Source organism: Podarcis pityusensis, assembly GCF_964106645.2.
Source record: "Podarcis pityusensis genome assembly, chromosome: 6".
NCBI lineage: Eukaryota > Metazoa > Chordata > Lepidosauria > Squamata > Lacertidae > Podarcis > Podarcis pityusensis.
In genome coordinates this window covers 16,281,317-16,303,983 of record NC_138030.1, presented here as the reverse complement: position 1 = coordinate 16,303,983, position 22,667 = coordinate 16,281,317, and the positions used below count along the sequence as shown (strand labels likewise).

At 42.7% G+C, this 22,667-nt stretch overlaps 1 protein-coding gene across 2 annotated transcripts in view; it reads left to right on the top strand.

Annotated features, from left to right (window-relative positions):
• DOK5 (docking protein 5) overlaps nucleotides 1-22,016 on the top strand; it is a 55,578-nt gene extending 33,562 nt beyond the window's left edge. Inside the window, exons 2-8 of one of the 2 annotated variants that reach the window (XM_081011543.1) lie at nucleotides 1,725-1,832; nucleotides 9,273-9,387; nucleotides 9,511-9,630; nucleotides 11,959-12,109; nucleotides 13,736-13,871; nucleotides 19,331-19,451; nucleotides 21,451-22,016. In XM_081011543.1, coding sequence (XP_080867669.1) covers nucleotides 1,725-1,832; nucleotides 9,273-9,387; nucleotides 9,511-9,630; nucleotides 11,959-12,109; nucleotides 13,736-13,871; nucleotides 19,331-19,451; nucleotides 21,451-21,509 — 810 coding nt within the window. In that variant the 3' untranslated portion in view covers nucleotides 21,510-22,016. Of the gene's footprint in view, nucleotides 1-1,724; nucleotides 1,833-9,272; nucleotides 9,388-9,510; nucleotides 9,631-11,919; nucleotides 12,110-13,735; nucleotides 13,872-19,330; nucleotides 19,452-21,450 lie in introns of both variants that reach the window. The other variant, XM_081011542.1, reaches the window with a different exon arrangement.
• Nucleotides 22,017-22,667: the final 651 nt, after the last annotated feature.

The window sequence follows — 22,667 nt, the reverse complement described above, 5'->3', positions numbered from 1 at the left end:
CCATTCACTGATAGACACATATAAAATATCAGGGAAAAAATCCATCCACCAACCACGTGTTCTAGATGCAGTCATTACAACGACCCTGTAAGGTGGGTCAGTATGAGACTGAGGCTGAGAGACACCACCTTGCCTGACACACCACCTAGCACAGGGGTGGACAGCATGGTGCCCCTGCCAGCTGTTTTGGACTACAAGTCCCATCATTCATGATCATTGGCAGTGCTGGTTGAGTGATGCGAGTTGTATTCCACAACATCTGCAGACCACTGCATTGGTTGCCCCTCCACCTAGTATGTTCATGGTGAGAGGAGATTTGAAACAGTACCTCCTAGCTCCCTGTACCAGTTTTTAGATGAAGTCCTTTCCTTCTTCCTCTTCCTCTTCTAACAACTACCAATGGATTTTACATCTTTCAGCCATTTACCACCACTACTGTAATGGGTGTATATGAAGTTGTTATTCTGCATCAAAGGCAATTTGAATCTCTCTTGAATTATGCAATTACCAGCGTAATACAGGGATACTCTTTAAAAATTATCTTGCCATTCCTCTGTGCTCACTGCCAGCAAATATGCTATCGTGGGATTGGGGATTGGATTGCTACTTATGCACCACCACCACCAATGAAAAAAGGATGAAAGCGAACACCCTGGAGAGTTGCTACCAGTCAGTATGGACATTGTTGAGCTAGATAGACAAATAGTGTGACTCATAAGGCAGCTTCCTATGTTCCTAACAGAAATAGGAACACTATATATTTTAAGATAGTAGAGAAGACTGCGACGAAGTGATCTGTGGGCCTTCTCAGTCTTCCGCCCAGGTGTGAAGAGTAGACAGGCAAATTCAAAGCCCTTCCTGCTCTCCCTTCAGAGGACTGTCCCCTGACCAGCCTTCAAACAGAAGCCTGCCATAAGCCTGTAAAGTAAGACACATGTCCGGCCTAGTTGATGGAGATCTCTACAACACCCAAGCCCACTGGAGTCCATTCCTGGGGAAGAGTGTAAAGGAGGTTAGGGGCTGAATCTGGGGAACTGCATTGCGGACAGCACAACAGCTGTGGAGGTCATTGGCCGTGTCTTTCCAGCAGCTGACCCAGGACGGGAGAGCTTATGAGGGGAGGAAGAGGATGTCCACTTGGATAATGGTGGGTGTCACTCTGTATAGGCAGATCTCCTTGAAGGTGATTGCATTGTGCAAATAAGCAACTTGGAGATATTTTGGGATTATAAAGCAGAATATAAATAAGATAAGTAAGCAGTGCTTTTTGTGTGATTTTGTAGTCATGGATACCACTTTTCTTTGCTGCCCATGGTGGCCATTTTGTTCTGGCGCCCATGACACTTTTATCACGATATGAGTACTGACACCTCATATGTTACCAAAAATAGCGCACTGTAAATAAGTAAGCATTGAAGTCCATAAGTAAATAAGGGTTTTGGCAGCCAAAAGCAACAGCAAATGCATGCTTGTGAGTGAGAATGTAAGTTGGTACAGGAAATGGACATCATCTGGAAAAGCAGGAGGAGGAAGAGTCTGAGAAAGAGGAATCAAAACCAACTCAAGGGATTTTGCTGAGCTGAGTACCCACCCCTTGCGTTTTTATGGGACTATTCATTCCTCCAAATGGAATATTTGAAAATAATTATTTGTCACAAGGTTTGCTTTTAAATAATAATAATAATAATAATAATAATAATAATAATGTGTTTCAATGTTTCTAGATTTATCAGAGATGCTGGCTAGTCTTCAAGAAAGCATCAAGCAAAGGACCCAAAAGAATAGAGAAGTTTTCAGATGAGCGTGCTGCTTATTTCAGATGCTATCATAAGGTAAGAGAACGTGCATGCTTCCTCTGTGTCTCCTTCACAAGAAGGTTTTCCCATCATAGAATCATAGAGTTGGAAGAGACCACAAGGGCCATCGAGTCCAACCCCCTGCCAAGCAGGAAACACCATCAGAGCACTCCTGACATATGGTTGTCAAGCCTCTGCTTAAAGACCTCCATAGAAGGAGACTCCACCACACTCCTTGGCAGCAAATTCCACTGTCGAACAGCTCTTACTGTCAGGAAGTTCTTCCTAATGTTTCCCATGTAAGTAACTCCCACGGTTAATCTAGACTTTAGCGGCAATCCTGTTAATGATTCGTTGTGATTTAGGCCCCGTTCCCAGGGCTAGCCCACCCATGAGGCCGGGTGAGGTGGTCGCCTCAGGTGGCAGTTCCACCCACCTGCCCTTGCTGCCCACCCATCCACATGTCTCCCAGATGTCCCCAATGCACCACTGACACTTCACTAGTCCTCCCTCTCTGGACCCATTCTGCACATCCACCCAAGAACATCTGGCTGACCGCAGAATGCTGGACTAGATGGGATTTTTGCCTGATCCAGCAAAGGCTCTTCTTAAGGTCTATTCTTCCTATCAGTTTATAATCAGCCTTAGAGAAGATATAAATAGTATATTTAAATTGTAACTTTAAAAATTAATACGTCCCTTTCAGAGAATACCTATCAGGAGATGTATCAATGGAAACAATATAATTCGTTCATCATTTGCATAATCGTTGTTGCTAGATAGAAAAGTTTCTGAGACTCCTTGTTAAAAAAAAAATCAGTTGGGGATCGCTCTGCCTGAGAAGGTACATGTGTAATTCCCCTCAGCACCATAACAATAATAGACCCTTTAATTTTTAATCTTTGACAGCAACAGCTTAATATATTAGAAAATTGGGATTTAGGTGTGCAAACAGTCTCGGCGCCTGGGAGCGAAAAGATAAGCTTTTGGTGGCTGATCCATTCTTATTTGGCTTGAGAGGTGTTTAAGGAATAAATCTCATGAGAATACCACATTTGAATCTTCTTAAACTATTTGCTCCGATCTACATCTCTCGGATGCATAATTTATACAGGACTGGCCTGGGGGACAATTGGCCCTACGTGTGTCTAGAAATAGAAGTTCAGGGGAAATTTATCTGAGGCCATTTTCAAAAGTCACGAGAAGAGACTCAAAATCCCTTCTTCTGCTTCATCTCAACTCCTATTGGGATTGTGCAGAATGTATATTTAGAGCACTTTAATTTCGGCTCAGCACAGAAGGTGTGTCATCTGTAATGATACTGAGCCGACAAATTATTGATGCAAATCTTATGTCTCTTTTACTCTCTCCCCTTCTTCACATGGTAATGTGAAGTATAAGTGGTACATCCACCTCTGAATGATGTGGGAATTAGGGCTAAAATGGAAGATCATGGTCTCTTAAACATTTGCTTCTTTAAAATGGGTCTTTATTTCCTCCCCTTGCATAATCCAGAGACTAGATTCTCTGCCACTCAAGGTATGTAGCTACCCGTTAAACCCTGTTTATGTTGGTGTAATGTGAACAGTGGGTTAAATTACACAGTGCTTGGTCTCATGTCTTGAGGAACACATCCCCATGTCTGGATGTTCTGAGATAAGGGTGCCAGGTGCCCTGGGTTACCATAGCAACACCAGCAAGGCCTCCTCTCGATGTGACATTCACCCACCAGGCTGCACTGGTCCGTGTGGCATCTCCTGGGGTGGCAGCCATGGAGAGAATTGGCTGTTTCATCCTTTCCCCCTAGCTCAGCGACAGTAGTTCTAGAGGTGGGAAGTGGGACATTTCCAGATCCAGATGAAAGCTGGGAATGCTGGTAATTTGGGATGTACTGGTAAAAACAGGGTAATTCTGGGTATGGTGATATCTATAGACTTCCTAGAACTTCTACATTTGCAACCATAATTACAAATAAAGCCAACCCTTTGACATGTTTATTTGTTTATTGTGGTTTATTAATCAAAAGTAAACAGTAATCCAACTAATCAAACCCTAGATTACCAAACTAAAGACCGCAGCAAAAGTCAAGACACACACACACTATGGTACCACTGATCAACAAACAACAGCAGCATCAAAAAGCTTATGTGAAAAAGGATTTTTGTTCAGTTGTCAGCAGAACACAAATACAGAAGAAGATGCCCAGACTTCTCATGGAAGGAGTAATAGCACTGAAGAAGCCTTCTTGTCATGTCACAATGAACAACAGCACTCTCTTTTTTATGTATAGAGCCAGAAATTCTAAAACATACTAAACCTTTATTGGCCTCGTTGGAGTCAATAATGTGTTCTAATAAGCATCACAGGCAATGATTTAGGATCAGTTTAATTCCACAGTGCCTGGAACTGATATAATCTAGCTGTTTTTTTCCTAGTGATTTATTGCACTAGCTCATCTGACTTATGTTCCCTTGCCGTGGTGATGTATGATGCTGACATATAACTCTGATGATCTGGCTTTATAGATACATGGGCATAGATCCAGAGTTTTCTTCTGCCAGTGGCAGCATCCTGGGAGCATAGTTACATGCATGAGATGCTCCCAGTGCCTGCTGGTGGAAGGTAGCTTTAAATGTTCCCCTTGAAGTCCATTTGGAGGAGGCGCTGTAGGAGTTAGTGAAAGTTGCCTGGATTGGCAGCCCTTTCTTTCATGGTAAAGAACTCTGGATCCAAGTCGTGGTCAAGGGAAATTATATCCAGAAGGGTTTGCCTAACCAGGTGATAGGAGAAATGTTTGAAAGGAGAAGGTATGAGGGTATCTTTTTCAGCTCCCTTATTCTATCTGAGGCATGCCAGCACAGTGTTGCACAGCATCTCTGCAGGGAGGCCTAGAACAGCATGAGGATTCAAGATCGGGGAGAACTTACTGAATTTTCTGGAACAATATGCAAACTGAAACATCTTTGTAAATTGGCACCTCTCCGTCTTTTGCAGTTAAGCTCTCCAGCCAAGTAACATGTACAAAAATGCATATGTGAGTGAAAATAACATACATAAATGCATTGTATTACAGAAAATAGCTTTGCAAAAATGTGTACATTAAGGAAAATTTCTATATAACATCTAACAATATTTGGAGAATTTGGAAAATCCCTACTGGATATGTCAATGGAGAGTGTTAGGCCTCTCCGGAAATGTCCACAGCAGTTCGTAGAATCCATTCCAGATATTATAATGTACGCTGCAGTTTTGGCAGAGTAGAATGAATCCATTCTGCCCAAACTCTTCAAAGCAGATCTCAGGCAGCTTCTCATTCCCAGTTGTGGCTTTGGCTATATATCACCCTAATGTATGCATCGTCTGGCTATTATTGAGTAGAACAGAATTTATTGTGTTCACGTAGATGAATGCTTCTTGGTCTCTGCAATATCAAATCAGGACCTTTGGCGCTATGAAGATAACAATCATGGGAGATGAACAATCTTCCTTGCCTGCTTTATGAACTGATGCCAAAATGAAGTGCAAACAGTGGGAAGGACAAGTAGCAAAAAGAAAACAAATTTTACTCTTCAGGTGAATGAACTTTGAAGCCTCAAATGTGAACTGAGGCTTGCAAGATGTACGTTGAAATATATTGCTCTGCCTTTTGGATTTCTGCATAGCTGTTGCTCTTTCGGTGTCTGACCTTTAAGGATGAATTGATAACGTGAATAAATCGAGTAATGCTTCACTTTTATTACTTCCTTCCCTCCTAAACAGCATAAAGCCATCACAGGCAGCCAATAGTCCATGCCTCATCCATATACAGTTACCTTCATAAAGAGCTTGCTATGAGAAAGCGTTTCAAAATAGAGTGTGATATCTCATTTCCTTCTACTCAGAGGAGACCCAATCATATTAATGAACTTAATTACTTAAGCATGATTAAGTACTCTGAGTGTGATTAATGCTGGATATCGCCCATAATTCAGATTAAAGCTATCTTGAAAATATTAAGCCTTTGTAACCAAATAAATGATGGCATATTTTCATTTAATTGAGAAAAATATATGGAAGAAAGCTAGATTTCAACAAGGCAAGAATAAAATCACCTTGTTTGGGTTGGGCAAAGTCTTTCCTTCCCCTTTGCATGGTGTGTGTGTGAGAGAGAACATTAATGTGTGTGCATGTGTGTGAGTGAGAGAATGAGAGAAATTATCAGGTGGTAAGGTGGCGGTGTGGGTTAAACCACAGAGCCTAGGGCTTGCCGATCAGAAGGTCAGAGGTTTGAATCCCCGTGATGGGGTGAGCTCCTGTTGCTCAGTCCCTGCTCCTGCCAACCTAGCAGTTCGAAAGCACATCAAAGTGCAAGTAGATAAATAGGTACCGCTCCAGCGGGAAGGTAAACGGCGTTTCCGTGCGCTGCTCTGGTTTGCCAGAAGTGGCTTAGTCATGCTGGCCACATGACCCCGAAGCTGTCTGCGGACAAACGCCGGCTCCCTCAGCCTATAGAGCGATATGAACACCGCAACCCCAGAGTTGGCCATGACTGGACCTAATGGTCAGGGGGTACCTTTACCTTTAAGGTAGTATTAATTACATATGGTAGAAATTTAGGCATTCAGATCAGACTTAATATTTGTTTTGTTTTTATTAATAAAGCTTTCTCATAATACAATAGGATAAAAAACTAATGTAAATTAAAGCGAAAACAGAGAGAGAAAGAGGAAAGAAAATACAGAATCCTTGTTTCACACAGAAAGAGGTGGACCCACCTGATCTCTCACCCTGGGAGGTCTTCCCTTCCCTGCCTCAGATCAGCCTTAATCTTTGCATTCCACTCTAATAACTACTCTGCTGGATTGGACCACAGGGCATCTTGTCCACCAGTCTCCTTCAAACACTGCTGAGCCAGAAGCTTCTTGGAACCCTTCCAGCAAAGCATGAAGGCAACAATGTCTGCTGTTATTTTGTCTGCAGTATGTAGTAATGAGAGATAGGTTAAGATGAGATGTCATGACTGCCCCATGAGCCTCATGACCCCACTGGGAGTTGAATGTGTGAATCAACTGAAAGGCTAGAAGCAGGAAGGAGAAATATATATAGGAATAGAGGTGAAGCGCAGATAATTATCGGTATGTCTGCCTGATGGAATGGCAGGGTACCTGATGGCTTTTTGAGAGGATTAGACATAAAATGGAAGATGGCAAGATCCCCAAGGACATGCTCTGTGGGGAGCTGGCTTCAGGCACCAGACCTGTTGGCAGACCAAATCTGTGTCATAAAGATATCTGCAAACATGACATGAAGGCCGGCAACCCACCATGTGGGAATCCCTTGCAGATGACCGCAGTGCCTGGAGACAGACAGACAGGTCATGTATCCACAGCAGTGACCACAGGATAAATGACCACTGGCAGGAGCGCAGAGAGAAGAAATGCCATACTGCACTGGCAAAACCTTCATCTGCCCCAGCTGCAACAAAACATGTCTTTCCTGTATCAGTCTCAGCAGCCAGAGCCGGCGCTGTAACTCACCAACGGTTTGACTCAATGGCATACTCTTCCATTGTCTCTTGAGACAGATGAATGTCAACATTGAGAATAATATATTTGCCTATCTTCGGCTGAACGGGGGGATGAAAGAAATCTGTGTGCTTGCCAAGGAAGGTTCATTACTGAGCTATTTGAAGTGCCTCAGATCACTCTCCTTCCCAGGCTGAGGGGGGGGGGGGGAATGGAGAAAACAGGATATATACTGGAACAGTGTGATTTTTGCAGCTGCTGTTGAAGTTGTAAACCAATGAACCATGTGGCGGAGCGCTGGAGAACTTCTGGAACAACAATGGGATATTAACTCTGCCCAAGGCATGATGGAGAGCAGCAATGGCTGGGAAGACCACAGATAGAATAAATGTCACATACAGGAGGAATAAGGATATAGTTTGAATGATTCACCTATAGGGTTTATAAATGATTTAATGTGTCAAGACGAATGGATGTCGTTAATATTGCAGTTGTTGTATAAGGGATGGTTATTTTGAATGGAATGTAGCAGATGAATAAGAGCTTGGAATGCAGAAACAAAGTAAATCATCAAACCATCAATTCTAGCATGAGGGAGGCCACCTAAATTATATACCGTAATTGGGCATCCAAATGATTGGGATCAGTAATTGTATTGTATTGTAATTTGGCATTGCTATCATGAGACTACCATTGGATTATTGTAATTGAAAACTAATAAAAGTTATTGTTTTAAAAAACATTGAGAACAAGGCTATCGGGAGCTACTAGCCATAATGACTATGTTCTATCTCCTCTATCCAAGGCAGTATGTATCTGAAAAAGAGTTGCTGGGAACTGCAGGTGGGCAGAATGCTGTTGCACTCATGCCTAAATTGTAGGCTTCCCACAGACATCTGGTCAGCAACAAGATGCTGTTCCAGATGAATCCTTGGCCTGAACCAGCAGACCCATCTTAAATTCTTATGCAACGTGGTAGAATCATGAGATTCCCAGCTATTTTGTGTTAAACTATTTTTAATGTACTTTAAATTGTTGTGAGCTGCCCTGGGACCTTAGGGTGGAATCATCATCATCATTATCCAGTTCTCTGCCCAAGTGGAAAAAATCTGGGAGGACACACATCTGAGCCAAGCTATTGCCAGATGGACATGATGTTCTTTCCTGTGCACGCACACCAGCAAAACTGCTGCTGTAGCACTCTGCTCTTGAGCTTTGAGCACTCACAATCCCATACCTTGGTAATGCAGATCCCTGCCTATTGTGCTGGCACTGAATCCATCTTGTCAGATACAGGGCTGTCTTAAGCATATGCGGCGCCGGGGTGCAAAGATCCGCCTGGTGCCCCCCCCAGGTTGCCCAGTCCCAGGCGTGCAGGAGGGCAGAGCCGGCCGGCCGCCTCAAAGCCTCGCTGGCTTGCTCACCCCCAACTCACGGCGCAGAGCCGCCCGCAGCAGCAGAGCCCGCCGTGGTGCTCCAACTGACAGACGGGCTCTTCCCCAGACTCAACTCTCAGGCCCTGGACTTTTGGCCTAGCACCCCTGAGAGCCTGGCGCCCGGGTGCCCCGCACCCCTAGCACCTATGGGTAAGACGGCCCTGGTCAGATGCATCCTTTTTATTCATTGTGAATGCACAGATTAACACATTGTATTCCCATTTCTCCTTGCCTTCACCCGACCTGAAGAACGCCTCACCCAGGAAGCCAAATGTAGTCAACCCGGCCACATAAAGTAGCCTCCCAGGTCCTTAACAAGCCATCTTGCTTTTGCCATCTTGAGCAGGAAACAAATACGGAAACTTATAAGTCCCTGTCATACATGCCTGGTGAGTTGTGTTCAGTGCACTGAGTCACAAGTTACACAAGCCTCCTCCATACAAACCTCTTTGTACAGAGATCTTAATGAGAGCTGCAAGTTGCTGTCTTATTTTATCCCCCCCCCCCCATTCTTCTTCTTCTTCTTTTTACTCCAGGTTACCGAACTTAATCATGTGAAGAATATATTGCGCTTGCCAAAGGGCACAAGGAAGCACGCTGTAGGGATATATTTTAATGATGACACATCCAGGACGTTTGCTTGTGAATCAGGTGGGTTTAGTGGCATGGGCGGTTGTCATTAGCTGTAGTAGCTGCAACTGTCGCAGCTAGCTGTAAACGTTATAAATGTTACATACCACACCAACATGCAGATTTTTGGTCGTTTATATGCAGAGCTTGAAGCGGATGAATGGTGTAAAGTCTTGCAGGTGGAGTGTCTGGGGACTCAGATTAATGATATTAGCCTTGGAGAACCTGACCTATTGGCTTCCGGTGTAGAGAGGGAACAAAGTGGTATGTAAATACTTTTTTTTTTTTTTTTACACAACTACAAATAGAAAGGTTTAGGCTGCCTCTGCAATGTGCTCATGAAATCCATAAATACTGTGGACCAGTGCAACAGAGTGTGACATTCTTCCATGCGATCGTGTTTTGTGCTCCACGGTTGCTGCTGCTCCCAATGCTACCCTATTTATAGATGCGGATATATTGCAATGACCAAAGTTAAAGCGTTTCAGCTTCCGCCAACTCAGTAACACAGTTGGGATTTAAAAACAATTTTAAAAATTGAACCTCAGCTGTGATACAAAGAGGAAACCGAAACGTTTTGCTGCACAGTGCTAAGCCTGCCTTGAATTTCATATGTCATTTCATATGTTGTTCTGTGTTTGACCGAATCCTTCTAGGGTCAAAAGCCTGCCTCAGAAGCAGGGGAAACTTTTCAGGCTGAGGGCTGCGTGGGAAAATGTTGGGATAGGTGGGTGCATGCCAGTCAGAAGTGGTGCCAGAGGAAGAAAAATGGGAGGTGCAAAGGCTGTGACTCCTACTTTTGTATAGTAGGTTAGGTGCCAGCCAGAGAAAATTCAAGGGTCCTTGCAGGGCAACATATAAGAAGCACCACCCCAGTTCAAGATATTGGAGAAGAGAATAGAGCAGGGGTCAGCAACCTTTTTCAGCAGGGGGCCAGTCCACTGTCCCTCAGACCTTGTGGGGGGCCAGACTATATTTTGAAAAAAATAACGAATTCATATGCCCCATAAATAACCCAGAGATGCATTTTAAATAAAAGGACACATTCTACTCATGTAAAAACAGGCAGATTCCCAGGCCGTCCACAGGCCGGATTTAGAAGGCGATTGGGGCGGATCTGGCCCCTGGGCCTTAGTTTGCCTACCCATGGAATAGGGCTTGGGCTAAGGAGTCTGAGGAAGAGCCATGGCATATGAAGAGTCTTGAAGGCCATGTCGAAAGGCCTAGAGGATGCATTCAGTCCCTGGACCTGAGCTTTTTTCACCCTTGGCACACTTGTATTTATTGGTTGGTTTAAAGATATCAGTGTTCAAAGTATAGATGGGGAGGAGAGAGGCACACAAGCAAGATCTGCCTCCAGCATGCCCACGTGTGATGTCCTTTGCCGTCGTCAAGCTTGGCAGCAACCTAAAACCGCACAGATTTTGCTACGTGCCTGTCTATCTCAAACAGCTTCACAGTCAACTCCTTTAAAACTGGTAGCAGGCTTTCACACAGTCAATCACTTCCCTTTCCTGTAGATTGTCAAAGTGACAGAGCAAAGATCAAACTAAGGATAATAGTGCGGAATGCTTGCGTTGAAGCTTCCAATGAACAATACATTCCCTGTTCCTGGAAATGCCATTCCATTGCATCCTGCCCCCCCCCCCCATATTCTCATTATCTAATATTTATCCCCCATTCTGTGCCCACTGAGCTCAGGCCTCACTGGGCTTTGATTGGAGTCATCCCCCCCTCAAAAATAATAATCTCCCAGGTAATATGGTGGTGCCATTTTGGACAGATAACAACTGATTCTCAAAGAGTTGAGTTTGCTCTTAGTCCCATAGCAAATTCATCTTCCCATAGTCCTTTCATAAGGATGTGAAACCAAGGCTGAAGTCAGTGGCTGTCTAGTTCCTAGGTCCCTGAAAATTGAAATTTTTAAAGACTGAATACTGTTCCTTGTTACGCATTGTCTCAACATTGAGGCAGGCAAATGCTATAGATGAGATATTTTCTACACATCATGCAGAATGAAGTACTGGCGGTATGAGTTGGTAGAATTCTAGACTTTACTAAGATAGCTGTGGGTGTCACTTTTTGTGAGTGGTCTTCCACCCTGGGTAGAAGGCTACACTGAACGTTCTGATGTGCAGAATGTAGTTTTATTCCAGCATTATAAGAATTGGGGAAATTCCACATAGGGGGAGAAGCTCTCATGGACAAGGACCTTTGCTATGCCTCCCATGACCTTCTTTTAGTGTATCCTCCTTGAACACTGTTGAATCCCAATTTTCTAGGGTCCTACATTGTGTGATGAGCTTACATGTGTACTGATTCAGACTATCATCCTTCAATTCTGATGGCAAAGGCGGTGGATTTATTTCTGAACTCCCCCTCCCCCCATTTGTGGAATTTCCCAATTGCTCTCTTGTTTTGTAGGACTGTTATGAGAAGAAGAACTGCAGATTTCTTTGGACATTGAGAAATGCTGTTATGATATGATTGTACAATGTCTGTTGTTTTTGATTCTGCAAGGATTTTAGTCTAAATCTTTTGTTTTTCTCCCAGAGAGATTCAATGTGTATTTGATGCCATCCCCTAATTTAGATGTGCATGGGGAATGTACCTTGCAGATAACGTTTGAAAATATCTGTCTTTGGGACATCCAGAATCCCAGAGTAAAGCTCGTCTCTTGGCCTTTAAGTGCCCTCCGACGATACGGGCGGGACTCAACATGGTTTACATTCGAAGCTGGGAGGTGAGTGAATGATTTGTAACAAGGCTTCACAAGTTCTCCAGACTCGGGAATTCTGGGCACCTCCACACCATACATTTATTTAAAGCACTATGCTGGCACTTTAAACAGCCATGACTTTCCCCAAAGAATTATGGGAACTACCCCATCCTTATTTAAATGGCCCCAGAGCTCAACTTGACCTTTAGCAATCTGGGGTTGTTTGAAACCCACTCAACCAAGATCCGCATGCCTCTGAATACACCCAAATTTGACTTGGGGTTCAGGCCTTGGGCATATCTAGAGCAGCATTTCCCAACCTTGGGCCTCCAGCTGTTTTTGGACTACAACTCCCATAATCCTCAGCTAGCAAGACCAGTGGTCAGGGATGATGGGAATTGTAGTTCGAAAACAGCTGGAGGCCCAAGGTTGGGAAACACTGATCTAGAGCAACCACCATAGATACATATATTGACTAGAGCTGAATGCCAGCAGCATACTAAACAATGGTTTAATTGGGGCATGGGGGTAACAACAGAAAACCTCCACACGGAAAACTGAGCAGCAACATCATTCCCTTGTATGCAACTCGCATGCCTTAGATCCTTCGTATATATTTTAACTTGAATGAGTAGATTGTTGTTTTATCCACAACGAGAAGACTGATACTTTGGCTCAATGTGGAACCAATTGCATTTGATAACTTCTGCCACAAGTATAGATGAAATTTCAGAACGTGTGATGATCATCTTCCAAATAAAAATTAAAAGTGAAAGAAAGGGAGCTGTTCTGCTTTTGTGTCCTCCTTTCCACTGAATGTTTTTGTAAAGCTTTTATTCTTATATAAATCTAAGAAAGAAAGAAAGAAAGAAAATAAATTCTGCCTGCCAAGCCATTGAAGCTGCTGTGGTTTGGTATCTAAACTTCTATATTAGTTGCATGCTTATGAATATGCACACATACTTATGATGCGTATATTTACTTTCTGACTTAACACATATTAACAGGGCCACCCCAAGACATTTTGTTGCCTGAGGCAAAGGACAAGATGCCCCACTTCAACTGGATGTTCAGAAACCAAATGGGCTGACACTTGACTCTTCCTTCAGCCCTCATGACAGAGCAGTATCCTGCACCACGCTTGAGGGTAGCAGGCTAGCTTAGGAGTGCAGGAAGAAGTGGCTTACTGGGTGGGGTTGAACTAGCTTCCTGGTTGTTGTTTCTTACTGGGAGGGAGAGAGGAAGGTGGTGGGGAGGTTGGTGTGAGGTAAACGCACTGGCACAGTCAATCTGGCACCCCTGCCAGTGTGTTTGCACCACCATCTTGCCTCTAACACTCTGCTTCCCAGTAAGTAACAGCGATCCACCAGCCAGCAAACTAATGTAGCAGCTCCACTCCATCCAGTAAGGCTGTTCTGGATTCAGGGCAGGCCACGTAGCATCCCTAGTTCTGTTGGCTTGCTGCCATGCCCCGCATCTGACACCTAAGGCAACCTCCTCCTTCTGCCAAACAGTAATGCCTGGCCCTCCATGTCAATCAGCTGCTGTTATCTCCTCATGCTGTTACATTTCTGTGCAGGCAGTACTACAGATGCATGCTAATAAGTCAGTCCGCTCACATGTGACCCTACTCTGTTCTCTTTCTGGCAGGATGTGTGACACAGGGGAAGGGCTATTCATCTTTCAGACGAGAGATGGGGAGGCAATCTATCAGAAGGTTCACTCGGCAGCTCTGACCATAGCAGAACAACACGACCACTTATTACAGAGTGTGAAAAACTCAATGGTATGCTTACTGGCCCTGCCTGTCATCCTCTAGCAGTCAGCGGTAATGACATAAAATCCATAGGCCACCTTCCTAAGCATGAGTTCAGATTGTGATTTTCAGATTGCAAACAGATTTGAGTGTGGGGTTGTCTTCCTCTCCTCCTTGTTAACTCATTCAATTTCTTCATTTCTTCATGCATGGGGTTATCGGACAAGTCTGTAACTATGGCTGCTTTTCAATTAACTAGCCTGATAAGAAATGGCTCTGCACCAGATTTGCAGATTGGTTTATGGATTTTGTTTCTTTCTAAGAAGTGAGCATGTTGTCTAAGTTGCTACAACTGATCTAAGTCTTGTAGACTAGCACGAGTAATGTATCAAAATGGGGTAGGGTGGTGGGCTTCAGCTTTTGCATGAAATATAAAGTACCTGCTCCTCATACTTCTTGCTACTACTTCTAAGTCCCTGATGCATTCTTGAAATGCAAGTTAAAAAGGGTATATGAGAATGACATCTTCTGTATCTTCACATGTGCAGCCCATGTTCCATGTGATCTATATGAATCTCTGACCCTTTTCAATACTTTAGCTGCCTAGAGTGGCTGGGGCAACAACAACAACAGCATCATCATCCATATTTAGTATCAGATGCTAGACTAAATAGTACTTTGGTATGACTCAGTACGTTTATGTTCTTATTTCTATTACCTATCAGCTTCAGGGCTCTGACCATCTTAAATAAATCTTATGATAAATCGTATGAGTTTTATTTCAGCAATATTGCTTAAACTGGCATAATTTGCATAGGAACAAGCCTATTCTTCTGAAGAAAGTTGATGCACGCAAGCATCAGGCAAATGTCACAATAGATCAAGCATTCCCTCATGCATGACAGAGGAAAAGGAAAGCCTTTTCTAAGATGGTGCCTGTCACTCACAAATGTTAATATTAAAATTATATTTCTAGAGAAAGCTGCTACCCAATTTTGATTCGCAAAGCCCTAAACAACTTGTTTCTAAGGGATAGTCTGAACCCTTATATCTCAGCTTGATCATTGAGATCACCTGCAGGAGCATCTTTGGTCCTTCCCATGTCAGCAAGACTCATGTTGGAAGGGACACCCCCAGGGTCATCTAGTCTGACCCCCTGCAAAGCATTTGAAAACAAGACACTGAGACTTTAGTGTCACCAGTGCAGTCTTGTGGAATAATCTGTTCAGCAGGTGTCATCTGTACTAACTTTTAAACACCTGCTGAAAACCTTTCTATTCTACCAGGTCTGTGCAGGCAGTTAAGAATATTTACTTCTATAATGGTTAACTGATGTCCGCTTTTAACATTTTTCATTTTTTTTAATTGCATGGTTTTATGTTTTATTGCTGTAAACCACTTTGATTTTTTTTTAAATGACAGTGGTATATAAATATTTAAATAAATAAATAAATAAATAAATAAATACATAAATAAATAAATAAAACTGGGAGACCTTTTATAGAATTATGGAGTTGGAAGGGACCCCATGATCTATCTAGTCCAGCCCCCTGCAATGCAGGAATCTTGGCTCAAGCATCTGTGAGACATGGCCTTCCAACCCACGCTTGAAAAGCTCCAAGGAAGGAGAGTCTCACCTAGGAACTCTCTGCCCCTTGACATTCCTGCTAAAAGCATTTTTGCTTTGGCAAACCTACCCAGATACATCAAGTCAGCATGCATTTTAATATGTATTTTTAACATATCATGTATATTTGCAACTGCCAATTCTATTTATATTTTGAAATGGTTTAGACCTACGTATTTTTAATTTCTGACTTCATTGATTATTTTAATGCATATTTTATATAAACCACTTGGAGGTTTACATAAAATAAGCAGTATACAAATTACGTTGCATATATGAAAATCTTTTCTTTTGAGCTCCCCCCTTCTAATTGTTTTTGTCTAGCTGTTCTCTTCTAGCAAGTTTTACGTTCTCTGCAAATAAAAATGATCATTCCCATTTTCACTGAATAGGAGTTAACAGTGAAATCAAAATCATGAGGGTTCTGCTTTGAGAAATGGGGTGGGTTGTGTGTGTGTGTGTGTGTGTGTGTGTGTGTGTGTTTTGTGTGCAATGTTTGACAGAGTTCTGCAATTCCAAAAATAGATTCCGAGTTGTTTCCATGGCACTGGAATGTAGGATAACATTGCAAGTTCTGTTGAAGCATTACTTGAGGGACCATATTTATTTAACACGCTGTGGGCGGAAGCCTCTATTGTATGTTCAGTGTTCGTTAGATTGGTGTGGGTGTTTAAAGATAACTAGCTGATTTCATATTAATTCCACCCCACACTTTTAGTCTTTGTCTGAACTTTGAAGGAATTAGAAGTTAAATATGAGACTTAAATCAATATATCTGGATATAATAACTGACCAAGAGTTAAATCGCAAAAGGGAAATGTAAAGATTCAAAACTGTCCTTTATTATAGCTTCCGTTCCCCTCCCAGTGGTACTAAATTACTAAAAATGACAAAGTGCTGCGTGGATCCCATCTTTTTAACGGGAACATGAACTGTGCAGTGGTATCTTGGGTTAAGTACTTAATTCGTTCCGGAGGTTCGTTCTTAACCTGAAACTGTTCTTATCCTGAAGCACTACTTTAGCTAATGGGGCCTCCTGCTGCCACTGCGCCGCTGGAGCACAATTTCTGTTTTCATCCTGAAGCAAAGTTCTTAACTTGAAGCACTATTTCTGGGTTAGCGGAGTCTGTAACCTGAACTGTCTGTAACCTGAAGCGTTTGTAACCCGAGGTACCACCGTACTTGTAAAGAAAATGCTTTTCTCCAGATACACTTTTATCTAAGGGCAGATCTACACTATACATTTAAAGCACATTCAGTGCACATTTAAACTAGTTGCCCCTCCCCAAAAGAATCCTGTGAACTGTAGTTTGTTAAGGGTGCTAGGAATTGCAGAGTTGTGATGGGGAAGCTACAGATCCCCAGATTCTTTGGGGGAAGATATGTGGTTTAAATGCACATTGAATGCACTTTAAATGCATGGTATGGAACGCATTAAGCCAGGCTTACTCAACCTTGGCCCTCCAGATGTTTTTGAGACTACAATTCCCATCATCCCTGACGACTGGTCCTGCTAGCTAGGGATCATGGGAGTTGTAGGCCAAAAACATCTCGAGGGCTGAGGTTGAGGAAGCCTGCATTAAGCGCTTAGGGCAGGTATTTTATAATTGCCTTCTTTTGTTTCCCTTTGGCTGAAGCCCACCACCCTACCCCTTGTGATATGCCATATGTTAAATACGGTGTCAATACAGAACACCTAAGTAACTTCAATATATTTTTCATTCATTGGATGGGAGGCCATCTTGGAACACTTGGGTTCCATTATGGAAGAGAAATGGGATACACATAACTAAACAATCTTCAGTATCCTCTCTCTCTCTCTCTCTCTCTCTCTCTCTCTCTCTCTCTCTCTCTCCGGCCCCAAAAGCCCTAAAAATGTTAGCTTTGCAATACCTCTTTGCTAGATAGCCTTTTTTTCATAGAACTGCAGTTCCCTGGGGTCCTTAGTGACAATCACAGGGTTTCTAAACTATTCTGAAATTTTAGTCTAGACTTGACCCTTAAGAAAGGTCAAGAAGGCAAAAGGAGGAGATACCAGCATCCCCCCCCATATATAAATGCATGCATTTATTGGACAACGCATTGCATTTTATGTTCCTCAGGAGCACAACTCTAATAAATACAATACGTTTCTTTTTTTAGCGGGTTACAGACTGCCTTTTGTGTGTGTTTTCCTGGGTGTCAGATTCCTTCTTCACTGTGTGTTGATCTTCAACTCCTTCTGTTGTTTCTCTCTATTCTGCCTAGTATTTCTCACCATGCAACACCAGCTTCTGTTGGTCTCCTTTCTGAATGAAAGAAATCTAGCGTGCTATTTCCCTTGTGATCATATTCATCCAAGGCCCATTTCCCCCAGAATAGGGGTTACAGTCTTAATCATCAGAATCACAATACAGTCATACATTGGTTTTCGGACAGCTTAGTTCTTGAACCTTTTGGCTTCCGAATATTGCAAACCCAGAAGCGAGTGTTCCGGTTTGTGAACTATTTTTGGAAGCCAAACACCCGACAGGGCTTCCATGGCTTCCGATTGGCTGCAGGAACTTCCTGCAGCCAATCAGCTTTTTGTTTCCAGATGTTTTGGAAGTCGAATGGACTTCTGGAATGGATTCCGCTTGACTTCCAAGGTATGACTGTAATCAGACATATTTGTTACTTTCTCTATCTCTATCATAGAAGAAGAATTGTAGAGTTGGAAGACACCAGGGACTCATTTAGTCCTACCCCCTGCAATGCAGGAATCTTTTGCCCAGCATGGAGCTTGAACCCATGACCGTTAGGTTAGGAGTCTCATGGTCTATCAGCTGAGCTATCCAAGCTTTTTATATAACTAAGTCACATAAAAAGCAATGGTAGCCGTGTTTGTGCATAAGAGAGATAAAAAAAATGAGTCTTGAAATCCATATTTGGGCAGCGTCTTTACTTGGGAATAACGGAAGTGTCACAAAATAGTGGCAAGTCATATTTTGCAAAATGCTCCTTTTGCAGTAACACATTCCCGAGCTAAAGTTTCTATAAGCTCAAGCTAGGTTTTAACGCAACATTTTCATGATTGAATTCATAGAATCATAGAATCACAGAGTTGGAAGAGACCACAAGGGCCATCGAGTCCAACCCCCTGCCAAGCAGGAAACACCATCAGAGCACTCCTGACATATGATTGTCAAGCATCTGCTTAAAGACCTCCAAAGAAGGAGACTCCACCACACTCCTTGGCAGCAAATTCCACTGTCGAACAGCTCTTACTGTCAGGAAGTTCTTCCTAATGTTTAGGTGGAATCTTCTTTCTTGTAGTTTGGATCCATTGCTCCGTGTCCGCTTCTCTGGAGCAGCAGAAAACAACCTTTCCCCCTCCTCTATGTGACATCCTTTTATATATTTGAACATGGCTATCATATCACTCCTTAACCTCCTCTTCTCCAGGCTAAACATGCCCAGCTCCCTTAGCCGTTCCTCATAAGGCATCGTTTCCAGGCCTTTGATCATTTTGGTTGCCCTCCTCTGGACACGTTCCAGTTTGTCAGTGTCCTTCTTGAACTGTGGTGCCCAGAACTGGACACAGTACTCCAGGTGAGGTCTGACCAGAGCAGAATACAGTGGCACTATTACTTCCCTTGATCTAGATGCTATACTCCTATTGATCAGCCCAGAATTGCGTTGGCTTTTTTAGCTGCCGCGTCACACTGTTGGCTCATGTCAAGTTTGTGGTCAACCAAGACTCCTAGATCCTTTTCACATGTACTGCTCTCAAGCCAGGTGTCACCCATCTTGTATTTGTGCCTCTCATTTTTTTTGCCCAAGTGCAATACTTTACTTTATATCGCCATATGTTTATCTCAAGGTCCGTTGCCTTTTCTTTCAGCTACAGATGAAAATGAGTGACCGGGCTGTTTCCCTCAGCACCATGGTCCCCTTGCCCCGCAGTGCCTATTGGCAGCACATCACACGGCAACACAGCACTGGGCAGCTTTTTGGCTTACAAGGTAGGAAGCTGATGGAATAACAGTTGAGGCCTTCTTTCATTAATAAGTACTATATCACGTGTATCACCAAACGATGGTTTGGTTTGCCAGGAATGGGCTTGCATGCTTCCTCCTTCCCTCACATGCTCTGATTCTCTTCCTGTCTCTCAAACTATGGTTTGTGCTCACTCTCCAAACCAGGGTTTCCAGCTTGGGGTTGAAGGACAAGCACAAACTACAGTTTGCCAATTTGGTTGTAGTAACAAACTCTCGTTCGCTGTCAACCAGGAGGTTCAGGAGACAAGTGGAAAGGGCAAAAGGAAGAAATGAAGAAAAAGAGGGAGCAGATGAGCCCAAGGTTTGCTAGTGTAGTGTCATGGCCATGTGTGAGCCAACAGTGATCAGTTTATCAGAAGACATTTCCCCACTGAAAAGACAGATGGATGCCATCAGTCCTTGGGTGATATTTCCCTCATACTGTCTAGCCTTCACATCAATATTTTCTGGGCTATTGGCCAAATATTTGCCAGGATCGTTGTTAGAAGAACAGCCACTTCCCTCCTCTTCTATAGTTATTCTGGACATTTTGCAAAAGTGCTGCGAACTATACCTCATATCTCCTCACATATGATCACAGGAAATTTTATAATAAAGTTTTTAATTATCCTCCCCTGCTAAACATGGCAGATATGTGTGTGTGGAGGGGGCATATATATGCATCTAATCATTGGACAGCATGTTAAATGTGTTTTCTTATGATCTCTGAGGGACATCTAGTGGCCAGGATAAGTACATTCACTAATGTTCAATATAACATTTCATTGCCTGGATCTGGAAAGGTGGCTGCTCATACCTTCAGCTGAAGTTCCTGTGGCTGCTTCATGTTTCTAAATTCAAATCCTGAGAATCTAGGGAGGAAGGAGTCTTGAAAATGCCCATCTTTGCTCAGCCATGTATACCTGAAGGTTGATCCCAGTGTTTAAGCACATAAAATGAATCAAAATATTCCCAATATGTGATAATTAAACTATAGGGATTTCTCCTCCTCCTTTTATGTTTGAAGAAGAGTCTTTTATCTGGAATGTGCAGTGGGCAAAATAATAAAGTTTTGATCTGTGTGAGGATCAGCTGTGGGGGCCGTTCTTGGCAACGTATTTGGAACAGCAAAAGAACATACAAAAATGTGGGAGAAAATTAACAGATCAATGGAAATTGGACTTAATCTAATAGGAATCCCAAACCTAGTTTGAGAGTATTCAGACCAGAAGTTATTTGAGCCACATTCAGCTAAGCATGAACAGGGCTAGGTAGATTTCTAGGGTTAAAAACTGGGCAAAGCCAAGCCTTATCTGAAGTGGAAGGCAAGGTGTGAAATGGAATTATGTAAGATGGCAGCAGGTGCAGGAAGGAGAAGCTGGCCTGGTCAACAGGAATAAGGACACACTAGGATTAATTGATGCTGAAAAGCATCAAAAATCCATTGTGCAAAAAGGACAGGGAAGAAGAAGAGGAAGAGTTTGGATTTGATATCCCGCTTTATCACTACTCTAAGGAGTCTCAAAGCGGCTAACATTCTCCTTTCCCTTCCTCCCCCACAACAAACACTCTGTGAGGTGAGTGGGGCTGAGAGACTTCAGAGAAGTGTGACTAGCCCAAGGTCACCCAGCAGCTGCCTATGGAGGAGCGGGGAAGCGAACCCAGTTCACCAGATTACGAGTCCACCGTTCTTAACCACTACACCACAGGGCTCTTCCTGAGTCCCAATTGACTGAGAAAAAGTTAGGCTGGGGTTTACCTTCTGTTGGTTATTTTTACTGCTTATAAAACTGTCCTGCTATCTGTGGGCCTCCAGCTCCCATCATCCCTCATCACTGGCCTTGCTGTCTGGGGCTGATGGGAGTTGGAGTCCAACAACAACTGGAACGCCACATATTCCCCACCCATGTATTAGACATTACATGTATGATAGTTGGACTGATATGATTTTTTCCCCTCCACCCCCTGATCTGATTTGGAGAAGATAGTCCACTGAAGATCCATCGGACAGAGACTTTCCCCACCTATCGGTCAGAGCATTGATAAAAGAAAGCCGAGGACATTTGAAATGTGTGCTCCTTGAGATAGACTGCTCCAGCAAAGAGGCTTTCATTGACAATTGGCCAACAATAATGATGCTGACAGAAGAAACAAAGACTGGATTAAGACTGCAATGTTATTTTTTAACCTTCAACCAAAAGATATACATCTTAGAGATAATATTGGAAAGTTGCTATATTTCATAGTTACATCCAGAAGAAAAGAAGCTCTCCTTTGGTGTGTGATTATTATTATCTTTGGAATATAATTGATATCTGTTGATGATTTGTCCTATGCTATCAGTTGGTCAAGATTCATTTTGATGGTATCTTAGATAATGTAGTTTACATGTATAAACTACATGAAATATTTGTATATTTTTCTTTAACTTCAGTGTCCTGATTCATCACTGAGCATAGCAATTTTCAGAATGGTGACCAGTTTTTTGGAACTGGAATCTGTTGTCCCTGTCTATTAAAGTCTGATTAAGACTAATCTAAGTTATCAGCAGACATTTCTCTTGTCTTTTTATGTTTCATTTCATACTCCTCCTGTGTTTTAAAATGCCTTTTAGAAGTTTAGAAGTAAAATGCTCTTTGCCACATCGCTTGAAATATTGCATGCAGGTTTTCTGAGAGACACAGGTTGAGAACATCAACAGAAGCACCATATCTAAGGTGCTGCCAACAAGTAATAAGAGTCTGACTTGACATTCTCAACGTCTTATTGGGAAGTGCATTGCATCCCAATGGCATCTGAAGAGGTAAGCACATACGTACATCCTTTGCTGAACTCAAATCGAGGGATTTCATTTCTTGTAAACGTTCAAGTTATGGAGCTGAGAAAAATAAACAATATTGCAATAGGCATTTTTAATAAAGCTGAACTTATATAATAGTAGCTTGTACACATGCAGCTAAACAATAAAGTGAGAACCAAAACATGAAGTGAAATAGTATGCTCAAGCCTTAATATGAAGGTGGTGAAAGTGAAGTGGAAGATATTAAGGGGGGGGGGGGGAAACTAGTGAAGAGAAATATGGATGCTGAATATCCTGTTAGCCCAGACTGAGACAACTGTTGGATGCAACAGAACATGAATTTACAAAACATAGAAAAGTGCCTTATTCAGAATCAGACCATTTGTACATCTAGCTCAGTA